General features: G+C 43.7%; 1 protein-coding gene across 1 annotated transcript; it reads right to left on the bottom strand.

The window, feature by feature from the left end:
• Positions 1 to 1,443: 1,443 nt before the first annotated feature.
• rbm25b (RNA binding motif protein 25b) lies at positions 1,444 to 16,329 on the bottom strand. Its single transcript, XM_079572870.1, has 17 exons — positions 16,201 to 16,329; positions 15,581 to 15,678; positions 15,307 to 15,515; positions 15,175 to 15,232; positions 14,910 to 15,070; positions 10,352 to 10,537; positions 10,188 to 10,271; positions 7,644 to 7,903; positions 7,169 to 7,292; positions 6,997 to 7,086; positions 6,847 to 6,920; positions 5,789 to 5,939; positions 4,873 to 5,332; positions 3,930 to 4,225; positions 3,367 to 3,465; positions 3,245 to 3,292; positions 1,444 to 2,066 (listed from the first exon to the last, which is right to left on the bottom strand). Exons 2-17 carry the CDS (start codon positions 15,657 to 15,659, stop codon positions 1,974 to 1,976), a joined length of 2,472 nt encoding a protein of 823 aa, XP_079428996.1. The 5' UTR covers positions 15,660 to 15,678; positions 16,201 to 16,329; the 3' UTR covers positions 1,444 to 1,973.
• Between the last annotated feature and the right edge of the window lie 870 nt (positions 16,330 to 17,199).

Genomic DNA, 17,199 nt, shown 5'->3' on the forward strand with positions numbered 1-17,199 from the left:
TCCGTAAATAAACTACAAGCTTCCGTATATCGAATAGCTCGTCATCATCTTGCCGTCCCTCCTCCTTCTGTGATTGGTTCCCAAATCCATGCGAAAATTTCGGCCATGGTCCCCAGGCTGCTGTGCAGTTCCAAATGATTCGAGCGCACACAGCAGTCTGGTGTTAGCCAGGAGACTTGTGCCGCTCACAGCAAAGGCACACATTTGTACATTTATGAGGTATTTCTCAAAGATGTGTCATAAAATCAAAGCTTGTATTTCAATTGTAATTATTTGGTCAAATTAATAGCTAAGGTGTTTCCATTCACAGTAATGATCCCGAGTCTCCTACGGAGCCTGTCCTTTAAAAGGGCAAAAAGGCGGGAAGCCCCGCCCCGGGACCGGCTACGAGCCTCTACAGTGCTCCAGAGCCTGTCGATCTTAGATTTAGGCTTCCACTTCCGAAAGCCACAGCCCGCAGCCGGTCAAAATGACCCAAAAGCCACTGAATATTTTTGTAAAAAGAAGCAGAAAAAATATGAATGTATGGTTATTTTGGGGCTTTTTTTTTGGAGTGTACATGTTTTGGCATTAGGGTCTTGAAAGGGTAATTGAAGGATCACACGAGGGTTAAAAGTAGGCTCATTAAAGAAGGGTTGAAAAAAGTGCAGCCTCAGATCACACTGCGTCTCGATCAGAAATCGCGGTCTTTTGAAGTTTATCCTGAATAAGACTCATTTACCCCTCATTTAGCAAGTTGGACAGAAATCTAACTAGCACCGCGGGTCTGCAGTCGGCTGTCAAAACTGCGTCCGTCTAGCTCAGCCTAATATGACACCTTGCCCAGCGTCACATTTTTCTAAAAAATGCAATGACATGTCATTGCATTTTTTAGGACAAAGAAAACAAAAAAACTCTTTGGAGCCAGGCTTTTAAGCTAGGGAGGTGTAAAGTCACCAATGGAATCCTGTGTCTTTTGGGGTCACCCTTGGCCAACAAGGGGGTGGCATTACAGCAATGTCAGCTCCCGCTATGAGGACCAAAGAGAAGGATTTTCCTCACCCATTGGTAAAAATCTATGCAGTGTGGCTTTAACGAGGCTCCATTTGAAATGAAAACGTCACATTAGTTATTGCATGCAATGATAACTGCGATCGAGTCCAAATGAGACTAAAAGGCCAAGTGGTAAAACGTAGTGACCCAAAGAGAAAAGACAAACCTAGGGAAATACTACCCAAGTATTCAGAGTACTACAGCTAGTTTTTACAAGACTTATTTGTGTTTGGGTTGTAATCTGACCAAAATGGAAGATCATGCAAAACTCTATTGCCAAAAAATAAAAAAAAATCCCTGAAATTAGATAACACATTTACAAGACAAAGTTTGTGGGTTTAAAGAAACAAAATACATCAACACTAAAAATTGGGAAGAAAATTCTGGGTTTGATCTAAAGTGGATAAAACGCTTAAATCTGTTTTTACAAAAATTTACTTTTATTCAAATGTTCACCAATACAAAAACAAAGCATCCTTCTTAATCCCCCAGTCGCTCATATTCCTTTAGTGGTTATGTGTGCTTCGAGCTTGCCGTTTTCAGCCACATCTCATGGGCGTGGTCTGAAGACGACCACCTGTACGTGCCAAACCTTATTTTAGGAATGTGAAAAAGCTCAAAATTAGAAGACAAAAACAGTTTGTGGTTGGTTTTACTGGAAACAAACTAGCACTGATCGTGTATATTGACCTAAACCAAGCCAACAAAAATGCCATGAGTTTTCAAGTGTCAGTAAGTGTCCTTCCAACATAAAAAAAACAACAACTTTATTTACAACAAATGGACATGGCACAGTGAGCACCTGAATATGGGAGAGTTGAATGCGCCTGAGTTTGCAGATAAAGTAAAATGTGCAAATGTCCAAAGATGAAACAGTTGTTGAGGGTGACATAATGGCGCTCCTTATTTTACACATTAAGTAAAATCTTCATTTACATCACTTATTTTACAAGTCCGATCTTCTTTGCTTCCGTTTCATAAATAAGCAGTCTCCACATTTTTACAATAAAGACTTCGGCTTCTTCATCGAGAACCTGACGGAGAAAAAGATTGAAATTACATTAAAACATCGGACTAATTGGCGTACAGTCAATCTACTTCTATCATGACATGTCTGCATACAAAATGCCAGCAGAGGGCGATAGTCATCATCGCAAAAACAATTTGGCATTTATTGAACCAAGAAAGTTCCACTGAGATTCAAAATATTTCTGTCTTCAGAGGAGTAGGTTTGGCTCACCACTAGAAAACATGCGATAATGTTATTACACAGGCTCTGATAGAATAACATGAACGCAACCCATTTCACTTGGAGGGCAGGTGCCGATACAACTCTATGGGAGAGAGAGTTTATGAAAGAAAAAAGAAAATGTCCAAATGTTTTCCCTGATCATTATTTGATAGTGATCGGATTCACAAACCTGCCACATTGTTATGACTGAAAGTCCTTTCTACTGGCCAACCTCACGCACATGTTTTTGAATATTGTCAGCACTTTTGGATGCCTTTATGCGGAAATAATTAGACCATAGTTCATATGTGCTGGTAGAGAGGACTTTGAACTTTGTGACAGTTTTCGTTTCATTTGAATTGGCCCACGAATTACGGCGAAATTAGCAATAAACTAAGACTAGAAATCTGCATGTTGTTAGCAGTATGGCACTCTCAGCTGCCCTCCACCTCAATTTTAAACTATAGGCTCTTTAAAATGTTGTGAGGTCATGTGAACACAACCTATAAGGGTCAGCCTATAGCGGCTCTCCACCCGAGAGCAGTGGTTTTGGGTCAGTGTAAATCGACTTTGGGCTGAACTGAATCAGGGGGTGTTAGAGCGACTCTTGCCACCCTCTGGGCCGGAGCAAGTGTGGTGAAGGCGGCCAACCTCCAGCCAATTTAGTTTAGCTTTCATTCCTCTGTTTTGATCACAGGTGACTTTTGAATAATGCATGACAATTGGATTACTACTCTGACAAGGCAAAATGGATCAACTTTACGTGGCTGAAGTAGATACAGTTGCAACTATTGCTGTCTCGAGTCTGCAAAGCACTCCAACATGTGTGAAAACACCCTAAGAGCGAGGAAACCCGCCCGACCTGAGACCTTCTGATTAAGAGTGCCAACCACTGCGCCATTGTGAAGCATGTTTTTGTTAAGGGGGAACTAAAAGATATTTTTTAGTTATCTGTTGTAATGTAAATAAAGCAGCACTCACCATAGCAACATCATCTAGAATACTTTGTGGCATACTATGGGCCATCACCTGGGGAAATAAAAAAACAGTGTTAAATATTAACCGTCTATTGACAAATTTAACAGCACTTTTAGTCCGAGTACCTTTGAACAGACGAAGTCCACTAACGTTGGCTCCTCCTCTCCGATGTACTCAATGATTTTCTTATTGATCCAGGGGCGAACGCGGCGCTCCATTAATGTCTAAAGTAGGAAGCAACAAAATGTATTCTTAGAAATATCAACAAGGAAAGAAATCATCTATTGAATGAATCAGCTGAATGTCTCGACAAATGCTGGTCATCTTTCACCTTAGCCTTTGATATAAAAATTTGATATAAAAGCTCACAATTTTGAAAAAGAAAACTACACATCTGAGCAATCTGATAAATGAAGTCAACTGTACTAGTTTATGGAGAATAGCCGGGTGTACGATGCACAATTTTGGCCGACTTGAGATGACAGATCACGCATTGTGGAAAAAATAGTGAGATGGGGAAGAAGAAGAAACGACCAAGACGAGTTGCAACAGATATTTAACAGTGTATGAACTTTTGGACCATCCTCTAAAACCAGTAGCACTGCTAGCTTAAGAATGACAGAGCCCAGGCATGTTGCTTTTCCTGTACCAAAAATAAAGACTGCTAAAAAGAACCCCCAACCCTCACCGAGTCCACCATGGCCCAGTCCAGTGGGTAGGAGAAGAGCTCCGGTTTGCCCGTGGGGATCTTCTCGATGAGGCTCTTGATGTGCTTGCGTTTCTCTTCGGAGTTGGCCCCCTTGATGTTGGCGAGCCCGGCCCCGTCCACGCCGAGGCTCTTCTCGTCGTCGTAGTCCAGGGGCACCAGCTTCCTCTTCCTGGGCTGCTCGTCCGCCTCCTCGTCGTCGAACTTACCGAACACGCTGTCCACAGGCAGCTTCTTCCTCTTGCCCACGTTTGGCTGGCCGGGACTCCCCGCAGAGCCTGCAGAGACACGTGGAAAATGTCAAAATGACTCGGACAGGCCTTGTCAAGTGGACGTATGATGCAGAATGGAGGATTAAAACCGTTCTTTTAGGTACCTCAGCACTGGCATTTGAAATAAATCTATACATCTATGCAAAGAAAAGACAGAAAGGATTGGCAGCAGTGGGAGCTGGCCTAGTGATCAGGGCATATATCAACAAAAATTATAAGAGGAAACTCTGTATTTTGATAAGCTAAAGTTGAAACATACACACCGCTCAAATTATTTATTTTTTAAACGGGTGTGTGTCCAAGTGTTCCCTTTATTTGTGTATAAAATAAAGGGAACACTTGGAGTTACATAGTGTTGTGCAAGTGTTCCCTTTATTTTGAGCAGTATATAGATTTGGGGAGTCACAGCGTCACATGACTGGTTAAAAGGTGGGTTCTTCAATGGATTTTGCGCTTAAAAAATGTGTTAGAGTTTCTTTCCACACTATGACAGAATGAAAATCAGGAACTTAAAAAGAGCACTTCAGCTGTAGAAGAAGAAACGACTGGAGTGAATGAAGACGGATCATAACACGGCTAAAAGATCAAGAGCGTTGCATGAAACTTCTTGTTCCGACAATAAGAAACGCCTGTTCTCATCGTGGACCACTGACCCAGTTTGAGGCTCAGTCCGATCTTGGGCCGGTTCTCGTCCTGCGGCAGGGCGTCTGGGGGAGAGTTCTCGTGGGGGATGATGATGCCGCAGGGTGACTCCTCCCCGGGGGGGCTGTTGGGGGACACGTTGCCGCTGGCTGAGCTGACGGAGGGGGCGGCGGTGATGGGCCTCATGGTGGGTTTGAGACTCGGCGGCTTGACGTCCGGCGCCTCCTCGTGGTCGTAGTCGTCGTCCTCGCCCTCCTCCACCTCGTCGTCTGAGGGTGGGTGTGGACGGGGCTCCCCTCTGTCCACCTCCCCCCTGCTCTCCCCTCGGTGTTCGCGGTGCTCCCGGCTGTGGTCTCTGCTGCGCTCTCGGCTTTGGTCCCGGGACGACCTGTGGTGCTCACGCTCCTCCTCCGGCTCGGGCTCCTGGATCAGGGGCGGCTGCCGCAGACGCTCCTCCTCTTCCTCCTCCATCTGCACCACAGACAAATGCTTTAGCTGACATTCTCAACTCTTCTCTATTTCAAATATCACAAACAAAATGCAAATCAGAAATGGATTTCAGATTGGCTTGCACTAAAAATGTGTAATTTAATGCTCAAAAAATAATACATTCATCTCAAGCAAGTAAAACTGGACTAGTTTGTGTTTGCAGGTGATTTTTGTATTAGTTTAGCAGTTTGGATCAGCCTTCTCTCTTGATTTTGAAACAGAAACAGCAATGTTTTCCAGAAAATTAAAGACCAGCAGCATAATCTAAAATCGTACAGTCCTCATCTGTGTCCAGACAAAGGCGCGTGGTCAGTGGTGATGAGATGCTGCAGGACAGACTTCCTAATGACCTTCAAATCTAGAGGCTCCTGTCGTCTGATCACCCCCCTGCTCTCGCTCCTCCTCCTCCCCCGGTCCCCTCTCCCCTCCCGCACTCACCCTCCGGAGCTCTGCGTCGGGATCCGGGTGGCCCTCGTCCAAAAGCCTCTGTCGGATCTCCTCCAGCTCCTCCTTCTCCCTCTTCCTGTCTCGCTCGTCTGCCTCCGTCTCCTTCTCGTGGTCTCGGAGGCGTTTCTGCAGCGCACTGCCCCTACAGGTCGCACAGAGGAATGGCGAGGGTGTCAGAACAATGGGGCAGAGGTGTGGCTGGTGGAAGCATGTGGGGCTTGCACATGTTTCACTAATTATCCAGGTTAATGATATTGGATCCTTCAGCATTTACAAATTCATTTCCATCTGATTACATTTTCTTGAACACCACCTCATGACATCAGCAGGTGAAAAGGGTTTTGAGCCCGAGAGAACGAGGGACTGAATATGTTACTCAATCTGAATCACACTTAACACTGGGGGTGCCAATCTATGAGCATCTCACGTTTCCATCACGATTCAGTAACGATGGGTCAATGCTTTACCTATACTCTCAAAATGCAGAACCCAAGGATGAGGCAATGAGTTTTATTTCTCACCATTTAAAAATAATTATGCGTTATGGGCACATTTTAATTCTTCGCTTATTGAACTAGTTAATTCTATTTAGTTCTATTAGGTTTATTTTAATAACCAATATGTCTTTTTAACTGACCAATGATTAAGCTAGAAAACAAGGAAACAAATATATAAATGATTTCCCAAATTTGTTTATAAGACATAATACAGCTTCCCCATCTCTGTTCGGTTCCCTGAGCTCATGGTAATAATTTGGACAACAACAAAAGTAAAGTCAGCTGATTTCCATGTGCACAGAGGCAGCAACATGCATTTTTGATATTTGCTTCATCCTTTTTCGGGGGATGTAGGCTAATTCGGGACACGCTGTTTCTTCCAAGTCTGCAGCGGGCACCAAAATTAGCAACGGGCATTAATGTAACTGGAGCGAGGTCCAAGGCGAACACTCAGTGTTAAACGGGTCGAAACCTTTATCCAATCTACTGGTAAAGCGCTGTATCACTCCCAGTAGTGACCAGGAGACAGGTCTTTAGTTTTTGCTGGTTTACCTGTAATACTTTGGGTCATCTCGGTCGTCGTCGTAGTCTTCAAGGAACTCTTTTAAGCGCTTGCCTTCTTTGACCTAAACATAGAAACCAAGTTAACCTCACGGACAAACTTACTTTGTGTAAATCCTAATGGAAGTGCTTTTCTCTTGCCATTTCTCGCTTGCGTTCGTCCTCCCTCTCGGATTCTTTGGCGTAGTCCCGGGCCTTCTTCCGCTCCCGCAGCTCCCAGTTTTTCAGTCGCTTGGGTCACAGACGGAAAAGGAGTCATGTTTCTGTCTACTCATTGGTAGAATGATTTAGTGATGTAGTGAGAAAAGCCAACCTCTTGATAGGCTGCTTCCTTGTCCCGGAGCTTCCTCTCCAGTTTGCGCCGCTCGTAGGCCTCCTCTTCGTCTTCGGGGTCGCGTTTCTTCTCCCGGTCTCTTTCCCGCTCTCGACTCACCTCTCTAAAAAAACAATTAAAAACATAACATACTTGAGACTTTTATGTACGTGAGTGAAGAAAATAAACTGATCTATAGGCAGCAGCAGCTACCAAAGTCACTGCTTTTAATGCTTTTTATGCCTGAAAATAAGAATATTAATGCCACAAAGCATAAAACAAAGCTTTCATCAGATTTGCAAACATTCTATAAACTGTAGATGTACAAAAGCAAACAACAGCCCAAACTGCAGCTAAATATGTTTATATGACTTTATATGATTTTATAGATTTTTTGATGAACTGTACAGACAGATAAATTAAGCGAATATGTTGCACTCAACTTATTCACTTTCTTAGCTTCTCCAACACTGACCTGGAGCGGCTGCGCTCGGTGCTGCGGTCTCGGCTGCGGGACCAGTCTCTCTCCCGTTCCCTCTCCCTGGTGCGCCGCTCCTTGTCTCTCTCCCTCTCCCTCTCGCGCTCCCTCTCCCGCTCTCTCTCGCGCTCTCTCTCCTTCTCGCGCTCGCGGTCCCGGCGCTCCCTCTCGCGCTCACGCTCCTTCTCCCGCTCCCTGCGCTCCCGCTCGAACTCCAGACGCTCCTTTTCCCGCTTGTCTTTCTCCTCCTCCAGTTTCTGCAGAACAAAACGCAGCTGGGTTTGAGCGGGCGCCACGCGGGGCAGAGGAGGTGGCATTGCAGAAACTACATTGAACAGATCAAGTGGTTTCCAGGTAGTACATAGCTGATCGATGTCTTTATGCTTACAAAACAACTAACCACACAAAGCCCTGAGCGGAAGAGCATTGTTTTTTTTTTCTTCTTCTAAATGTAAAAAAGTGTGAGCGTTTAGCAAATATCAAACTGGAAACCACTTGCAAAAGGATAAAGAATTCAGTGAAATGCATTAATTTAAAAAAAAAAGAGAAAAAGGTGCTGCTTTTTCTCTGCTCCTTTTTAGTACGAGAACAAGACAGTCATAAAAACAGGCGTCAGTCTTTGTGGAACTAGTTGGTTTTGAGACTTACAGGTGTCGAACTACGGATTCTGGCCTTCGCTGCCCCTACAAGCCTGTTTAGTTAGGCCTGGGAGGAAAGCAGGTCACATGGTATACAAGGGAGAAACGGTTATGGGAGTCTTTGTCTTTGCTCATGATACAGCAACAGATCATCACAATGTTACAACACAGCTTTTCGTTCAACAGCATTTGATACAAAGCTTTTAAAACGGTCACATTATTTCTGCAAAGGTAAATAAAAATGGAGAGAGGGGCTTACCCATCGACAGCCGTCTTCAGGAGCGCGCCAGGACTTGACTTACACACACAGAGGTAACGGACACAAGGCTCTTACACTGCAGGAGGCGCTTTACTAAGGGTTTCGTACTCAAACGGGTCATTCGCTACAATATAAAAGCCTTGTGTCTGACAGGGAAAAGTGTATGAAAGAAATGACGAGAACAAGGAAATATGGCAAAGTGAAGGCGGTGTTGGTCAAACGGACAGATACTTAATGGAACTCCATTCTGGTTCTTTACTCACCTGTTCATGGGACGGCACAAACAGACTATTTTACTTGTAGGTTTTTTTTAGATCGTACTACACAACACAGAAGGCTCCTTTCCATCAAGTTTATTAGTCAATGGGCAGCTTCCCGAAAATGTGCAGTTTTGAACCATAATTTTGTTGTTTTTTTATTAACAGGTCAGGTTTGGCAATGCCACTATTTTTCAAGAAATTTTGATGCAATGTTTGTTTAAATCCAATTTAATGCTTTTTAATGGCATTCAGGGCCTTTATTTTACCACCAATAATTTGATGACTTTCCAAAGCTTGGTAATCCCCCACGGACACACGAATGATTATACAACATCTATTTTGTATTACTCGGCTGTTTATGACCATATTTAAAACACCATAAACAAAGCATTTCCCCCAATTAGTAAATTGTATTCTCAATCCTTCACAATTTGATGTTGAATGAAAAGTTATAAAGGGAGCATGACGCTTACTCTCAGTGCATCCAAAAGCCTTGCACAGTCGCCCATGTAACTGAACAATGCAGGTGTGATGCTGCATGAGAATCAAAAAGGATGGGATCACGTTGTTCTGCGATGGGGCGCAGAGATGAGAACACAGGACAGAGCACAGCAGCACAGACAGAGCACATACCTCCGGGTCTTCAGAGCACATCCTGCTGTGGAGAGGGCGCCCCCCACCTCTAAACATGACAACTGCAGCCAAGTCACTGCAGCGGTTATTCAATCAACACCATCAAAGACAAACCATTATCTTACAGAGGACTCACACAGGTTCACCGCCGCCTGCTCTGAACGACCCCAAAGGGCCTTTCACAGACATTAGGACGGCGTTTTGTTTCAATCTGTGGCTCGGAAGGAAGAGAGTCCTTTTTTTCAAAGGATTTACTGAAGTACAAATACGTTGCGGCTGCCCCTGTGCAAGTCCCCGCGAGGGGGGCACCCGGCGTATGTAGAGAAAATAAAGTCTGATACTTACATCCTATCCTGGACACTTTTTCCAAAGCTCTGAGATTCATCTTGCTTTAGTCACCATATGATCACTATCATAATGGTGGGGTTTAATGAATAGATTAGCTTTACGTAACTTCACATTGTCTCCATGCATTTGTGTGATGAATGAAGAATGGATCTACAATAGCCACACTAAATTACTAGATTACTAAGTAGTGAAAAGTTGTGTCAAAACTAGCGGGTACTGTCTATTTGTAATGCCTTAACACTGAACAAGCACTTTTTTTTTAAACATATGCTTATTTCCTGTAGCCTGTGTCATTTTTGCAAAAGTTGTAGCTCGTGTAAAATGTAAATCTACTAAATTTGAACTATGTGAGCAGCTGCTTTCCAAAAACCTGTAATAAACGAGATCAAAGAGCCCCATTTACCTTGTGCGTGTCACGAAATTTACTAATTTCTCTGGAAATTAGGTCTCTCTTGTCCTCCTCCATATCGATTGTGTTAATGTCGTCCTGAAGAGAAAAAGGTAACAAACTGTAGAAACAACTTTTTTCATTTTAACTGTGGTAATGGCAGGAATAATGGCAAATACCTCTTCTTTTTTCTCCTTTCCTTTGCGTTTGCGCCGCTGCGAGTCGTCTTCCGATGATCGCGCATTGAGCTCTGCGGCGTACTCTCGCATGAGGCAGTCAATGGCACCTTTCACAATTTGATCTTTCTGCTTAGTCTCCTCGTCGAGCTGCTCCTCTTCATCAGCTCCACTCTCCGACTTCTCTTTCTGTGAAGATTTAATAACATAAGCTTTACTCTATATATGGCCATCCTTCTGGCTTTATTTTGCTTTCTTCTTGTACCAAATTAGCTGGACAACGTAAAACACTTTTTGGCCACACAGTTAACGAAATTGGAACCATGTATTTGGACCATCCTTGGTCATTTTTATACTCGCTACTGCCACCTCAGGTCTTATGTGTGACTGCAGGTTCTATATAAGCTTGTGCATGACGGCACTTGACCCGAATTAACAACTTTTTGAGTGACAGTGCAGGACTTTAGAGACAGTTGTGGTGAACAGGTCAGGGCTCATTCTACTTTCACCTCACTCAGCGTTACAGCGCTGATCCATTCCCGCAACCCGCACTGTTCCTCGTGGTGAAGGGAGTGTTGGAACACCGGCCCAGAGGTGCAGTAGCGGCCACAGCCCTGGGGCTGTAACGAGGCTGTTGTGGTCAACAGTCATCGTTATGAGTGCCAACCCCTCCAAATGTTTCTAATACAGATCTGCCCAAACCACGTGGATAACGCAGCCCCGTCAGGTGCAGCAGAACATGGATCATCTGTCGCCGTGTGTTTCTTCCAGGGTAAATATGACGATCACTTCTGCGTGACGTACACCAAATCCTTCACTACACAGTATCCTGCAGCATCAAAAAGCCAAGAAGCAGTACTCCAAAAAAGATAACGGATCACTTCAGAGACACTCAGTCTGTGGGAAAGGATTGAAGACTGAAGAACTGTTTCTTACACCAGGCCATCAGGACGCTGAACTCCCCTGCCATCCCTGTGCTCCCGCCCTTCTCCCCCACCTCCCGCTCCACAATCAAGGATGAGAGAAATATAACTTCAAATCATTAACATGGTTTGACCAATAAAAAAAAATCTTTGAATAGCACTAAAGTCGAAGAAACTGGCTGATAGGAAGTCTGACACGGAAGCACCCGGCTGGCATGTACTTGTGTTTATGTCACGGCAAAACAGACGTGGCCAACAGAGATGTAGTCAAACCTGAGGATATTTGAGATCATGGGCTGCGTCTGAAACCATCAAATTGTAGCCTCTAAGCACTAACACTAGCAACTAACTCCTTAACCTTTCATGGGGTCAACTGTTAGACCTCTATGCAGTTTGTGAACTAGAGCTTCAGCAGCATTTTGAACAATCCGTCCATCCTTAAACAGGGGAAAGGGAACAGCTGTTTTTCTTCTTCTTTAAAGTTATTGGTGGAGTGCAGGCCAAACAAAAGTGCATGTCGCCCCCTACTGTATAGTGTCCAACAACAACATAGTGTCCAAACAAAGACATCTATTATAGAAACCGCAATCTCAATGGCCGCCGCCATGTGCGCCGCCATGTTTATTTCCTATACCGACTTTGAAGCTAAGCAGGGAAGGGTCTGGTTAGGACTGGGATGGGAGACCGTTCCTTGTAAGCTAAGCAGGGAAGGGCCCGGTTAGGACTGGGATGGGAGACCGTTTGGGAACACCAGGAAGCCTGGCGAGAGTAGTGAGTGTGTGTGTGGTTGGTGGTGGGGGCTGATGTGCGCAGACTGGTTTCCTCGCTTATCATCACCGAGTATGGGGTGAATGAATAATGCACCAAATTGTTAAGCGACTTTGAGCGTCTGGAAAAGCGCTATATAAGACTTATGCATTATTACTAGAGGTGGGCATGGATTCATTTTATGAAATCTAGATTAATTCTGAAATTTATCTAGATTAATCTAGATTAAAATGGCTCGCTTGAATTCTGCCGAAACCATTCAGAATATGTGTGCTACCCAAAAAATGACTAAAAGTAAGTCTTTGAGAACGAATTTCTCAAGTCAGGTGGTGCATTAGACCAGGACTTTTATCGATACTCCTTATCGATCCGGGACTTTAATGGTGCTCTTATCGGGGCTTTAAAAGAAAAAAGAAAAACGTTAGATAGAGGCTACTGTATATTGGCAATGTAGCCTGTATTGCAAAATGTATTCCCAATTTGTGCAAACACTTAATATATGGGAGGTAAAATACAAGTATAGACCAAAATGTAAAGTGTAATATTTTTGAAAATAATCTAGTAAGTAAAGGATTAAGTGTCATACATGTTTTGTTAATCAGGCTGTTGGTTAGATTTGGCTGGAGCTATTGGGAATGAGCCTAAAGGAAAACTGCTGTAAAATAATGACCTGGAGCCACTTTTAGCTTGTGTCCAGTGGGTCAACACCGGCTCGCACTGACACGTGTGCGCGTTCACGCCACTGTGTGCGCCGTTTGCGGAACATAGACTCCAGTCGAATCGGGTATTTGTGACAGTGCGAGGCTCTGTTCAATATGTAGGCGTTACGTTTCCCTTTTAACAGCGGGTCAGCGGCAGCAGCTCGGGGGGGGGGTTTACGCAGCGTGTCGTTCCCGTGCACACCTGTCTCACCGCGCGCACGGCTACAGAAGGAGGCACGGAGCGGGGCAGGTCCAACACCGCGCTCTCGTGCGGGGCTTTTAGTGCTTAATTTAGCGCGGGTGATGCGACCCCGTTAGCCCGACTGTACTCACAGAATAAGTAAATAAACTCACTGTGGATCAGTCGTAGAACTTGCTGCTCTTCGCCGCTTTATCCGATTCTCACTCGTCTGATAATAGCGTCCATTTGGCAAAACTTAATCCATAACAAAAGTAGCTACAGCATCCGCGTGGCAGTTGTTTTGGTTTCAGAGGAATCACGTAACAGCGAGGCTGCCTGTGAGATGCATTCATGGACCGTAAGAAGTGCGGGAAACGTGTGTTTTTCACAAATGCGCGGAAAAACGGGACAAATAATTTGCAGTCTGATACACTTTGCTTGCGCCAGAGGCCTCAGGCCGGAATACTTTAAGCCCTGCATAAAATATCACGGTGAAAGTCATCATAGCTTGCAAAGTATAGACCCAGCTCCCAACCCAGCTTTGAGAATAGATTAACAGCGATATTTTTTTTATCGCCTGATAAGAGTCTCGCGTTAACGCAGCACGTTAACGCCAATAACGGCCCACCACTAATTATTACTCTTATTATTATTACATCCGCGGCCGGCCCCCACGTGACTGTCCCACCGGCCGCGGGCATTGACCACGGGTCCATATGGACCACGGTGCTGCTGTCCGAGGACAACCCGCCGTCACAAAAACGCGAGTGCACGACATCTGACTGCCGTGCGTGTGCACGCATCCAAACAGGGCGATGTGTGCGTGTGTGTATGTGTGTGTGCGTGCGTGTGTGGCATTGCCAATTTTATTGTAAGGTTATAAATACTGTCTAACAACGATCATTAGGCTATTTCATTTCAAAACCAACTTATTATTTTTTAGATTGCACTTGCACCGTGATGCACCAAACCACGGGTCCTGCACCGTGAACCAAACCGTTAGAGCTGAACCCCTAATATTTATCCATACTTATTCCACTGTCTCTTGAATTCTATTCCCTGAGTTTAGCGAACATATTGTCGTTGTAGTTTATAAGAAAGGAGCACGGGTGCATCAAACACTCCAATTGCAGTTTCTTTGAAATTATTTTTAGCATTCATTATTTTAAACATTTGTAGTGGCCATAGTTTTTGGAATGGGTTGGGAACCACTGGTCTACAGCTGAACTGTGTGACGGGTTGGACATTTCTTTGTAATCACTCATAATCTCAGAATATCAAATGTGGGCGAAGGCCGGGTCTCAGCTAGTTTAAGGAGAAAAATAAATCCAAATGATCCATACATTTCCCTTTAGTGTTATTTTATTTCAACAGCTGTTTCATAAAGCTACATTATGCAAATGATCCATGTGGCTTAAGTTTCTACTAAATGAATACAAAAGCATTTAATCCGTTTACTGAGTTTACTCTTTAACACTGACATGTGACTGAGCTGTGGGGACGACAACATGGATTTTGTCACTTTTATAAAGTTTGGCTTGTGCAAAATCTTAATTTTTAATTATTATTATTTTTATTATTAAATGTGCTCCTGTCAATCAACAGTGGTTGCGCATGAATCACTGGAGGGTGGGGGCGAGGGGTTGGCGCAGTGGCTTGTGGGATGGCACATAGCTCCTAATCACCGGTTAGTTAGCATCAAAGGTCCCTATGCTAAAGTGGCCATGATAGTTAGCATCAAGGCTCCGTTTCCTAACTACTTCCTAACTGACTTACCAATTCGGAAGCAACTTGCCATGGCGGACGCTGACGCACATCCGGTTTGGCGTAAGAGCTCTTACCAATCTGCTCGTTTCGGACGCAGCCATGGACAGTGACGGAAAACTACAGCTCTAGTTGAGTATATGGATGTATGAGGACAGTACTCGTTCCCCTTGAGTGTTCAGTTGTCTCTTGCCTACATTTGAAATATAATTTTATACTCATACCCCATTTTTCATCTTCTTCTTCGCCTTCCACTCATCCAGCTGAGCTTTTGTCTTCGCGTCCACTTTGACCAGTAGATTTTTGTCTCCGACTGGGAGGTCATGTAACAACCGCAAGGCTCTGAGTGTGGACTCGGGCTCCTTGTACTCGCAAAAACCAAAGGCTGAGGAGAAAACAACCACTTTCAGGACACTAAATCAACAAAAAGTTGTAGCACTGTTTTTGTGGAAATATCTAAATATCTAATCAAGTTAAAAGACAACTGACCTTGCAGTTTGCCAGAAGCACCTTGTACCCTCTTCCAGCTCAAGACAATCCCACATTTCTTGAAAGGAAGAAGATGCTATGTGAATGAAAACACTTGAAAAAGAATTACACAAGGTTTTTTCCGTGTCTTACTGCAAGTAGCTGTCTGATGAGCATGTCAGAGGCCTTCTCAGAGATGTTGCCCACAAAGACCGTTGTGGTGGGGCCACTGTCTTCATCTTTGGCTCTCACTGCCTGTAGCTCTCTCTTGGGCATGGGAGGTTTGCTGACCACCGGTAATGAGGACACCATGACTGGGCCTGAGGTCATGATGCCCATGTGGACTGGGATCATTGGACCTCCTGGAAAAGAAAGACATTTAATAGTGTTTACAAAGAGAAATCTTAATGGAAGTTATGTTTGGTACCTGAAGGAAAGCCGGCATACTGTGGGGGTAAGCCCGGAGGGGGCAGGAGTGGCCGGTTCAAATGAGGGGGGAACGACATGGTGGGCGTTAACGCTGACCTGAAACAGAGTGGAAAACACAAGTTAGATTAGCCATTTGAGGACAAACATACAAATGCATTTTACACCATTAGAATTGAGCGTAGACAGCATACTAGAAAGAGCTATATTTTAATCCACAATACGCTGATTGTGATATCAAATACTGCTAAAATGTGGCGAGTAAGATTCTTTGGTGTTAACAGTTTGAAATTCGCTGTAACTTGGTAATTTTTTGTCTTTGTAATTCGTGTTAAAATCACCTCGAAATTTTAAGCCCAGCTGGCTAAACCTTGAAGCAGTATTATGGAAAATTATATGACACAAAGAACATTCATGCAATAAATTGAAATAAAAGGAACACTACACATTTAAAAAAAGGGGAAAATCGGCGATATATCACAAAGCACGCTACTGTCAGCCGGCAGTGATAAACGCGGTCAAGCTAATGCTAGCTCCTGTTACCCAACAAATCCACGAAAGCCATAAAACGCAGCAGTCTGCTGTTCTAAAGAAACCTCTAATATGTTTTATAATACGTACCCAGTACCGGCTGGTATTTTAAGGGCCTAAACTCGCCTGCAATATATAACATTAAATGTTACGAAAGGCCTGAGACATTCGAATAGCAAGAAGGCTAGTCATGGGCCTCCAGGTCCAGTGCGCAGGCGCAGTGCGTGATATTGGAACACGGAGGAGCGCTTGTTTTGTTCTGTGCTCCGCACCGGAGGATATTTGTCTTGACCAAACATACTGTAAAATGTATATATATTACTTTTCGGGTTTCACCTGTTCAGCTGCCCAGTACATATGTTTGTACATTTAAGAGGAATTTTTCAATTATGAAAATATGTGTCATAAAATAAATGCTTGTATTTAAATTTTATTAACTGTATAAAATTGACTTTTTAAGTAAGAGTAATGTCACTGTGAAAATTTTTTTGCTGATTGTGCTATAGAACTGACCTAGGTGATCCCGAACTAGTAAATATAACTGAGTGCCAGTAAAACCCGCCTCAGGTGGAAACATAGATCAATCAATCAAAATATTAAAAAGCTGTAGCTTGTACATGTTTCGACTTTTTTTTATTTTTTTTTATTAAATGTACAAAAAACCCCACACAAAGCGTTAAAAAGTGACACAAAAGACACAATTGAAAACTTCCAGAAGTTTATTGGCGCCATTTGAGAGCTACACATGTAAATAGATCTTACCAGTAAAAACTCCGGAACAAAAGCAGCATTTATGTCAATGCAGTTGGTAATGAAAAATGCTCAAGTGAAGGCAACTGCACGTAAACAGCTTTAGTTATTTATTCCAATTCCTGTACTTAAAAATAGCCTATATAATTTCTTGCATTATGTCCATGTTGGTGGTAAACGTGGAAACTCAACTTAAACCGGGCGTTGGCCAAAGAACAAAGGCGCACAAAAGGTGCTGGGGACTTCTGCTTCCAGACAGAAATTTCTCATTCATTTTTCCCATAGAAATTTACTAAAACTCCCAAAATCAACTGTTTTAATTGAAAGGGACGACAGAAG

This window comes from Gobius niger (genome assembly GCF_951799975.1).
Source record: "Gobius niger genome assembly, chromosome: 15".
NCBI classification, from domain to species: domain Eukaryota; kingdom Metazoa; phylum Chordata; class Actinopteri; order Gobiiformes; family Gobiidae; genus Gobius; species Gobius niger.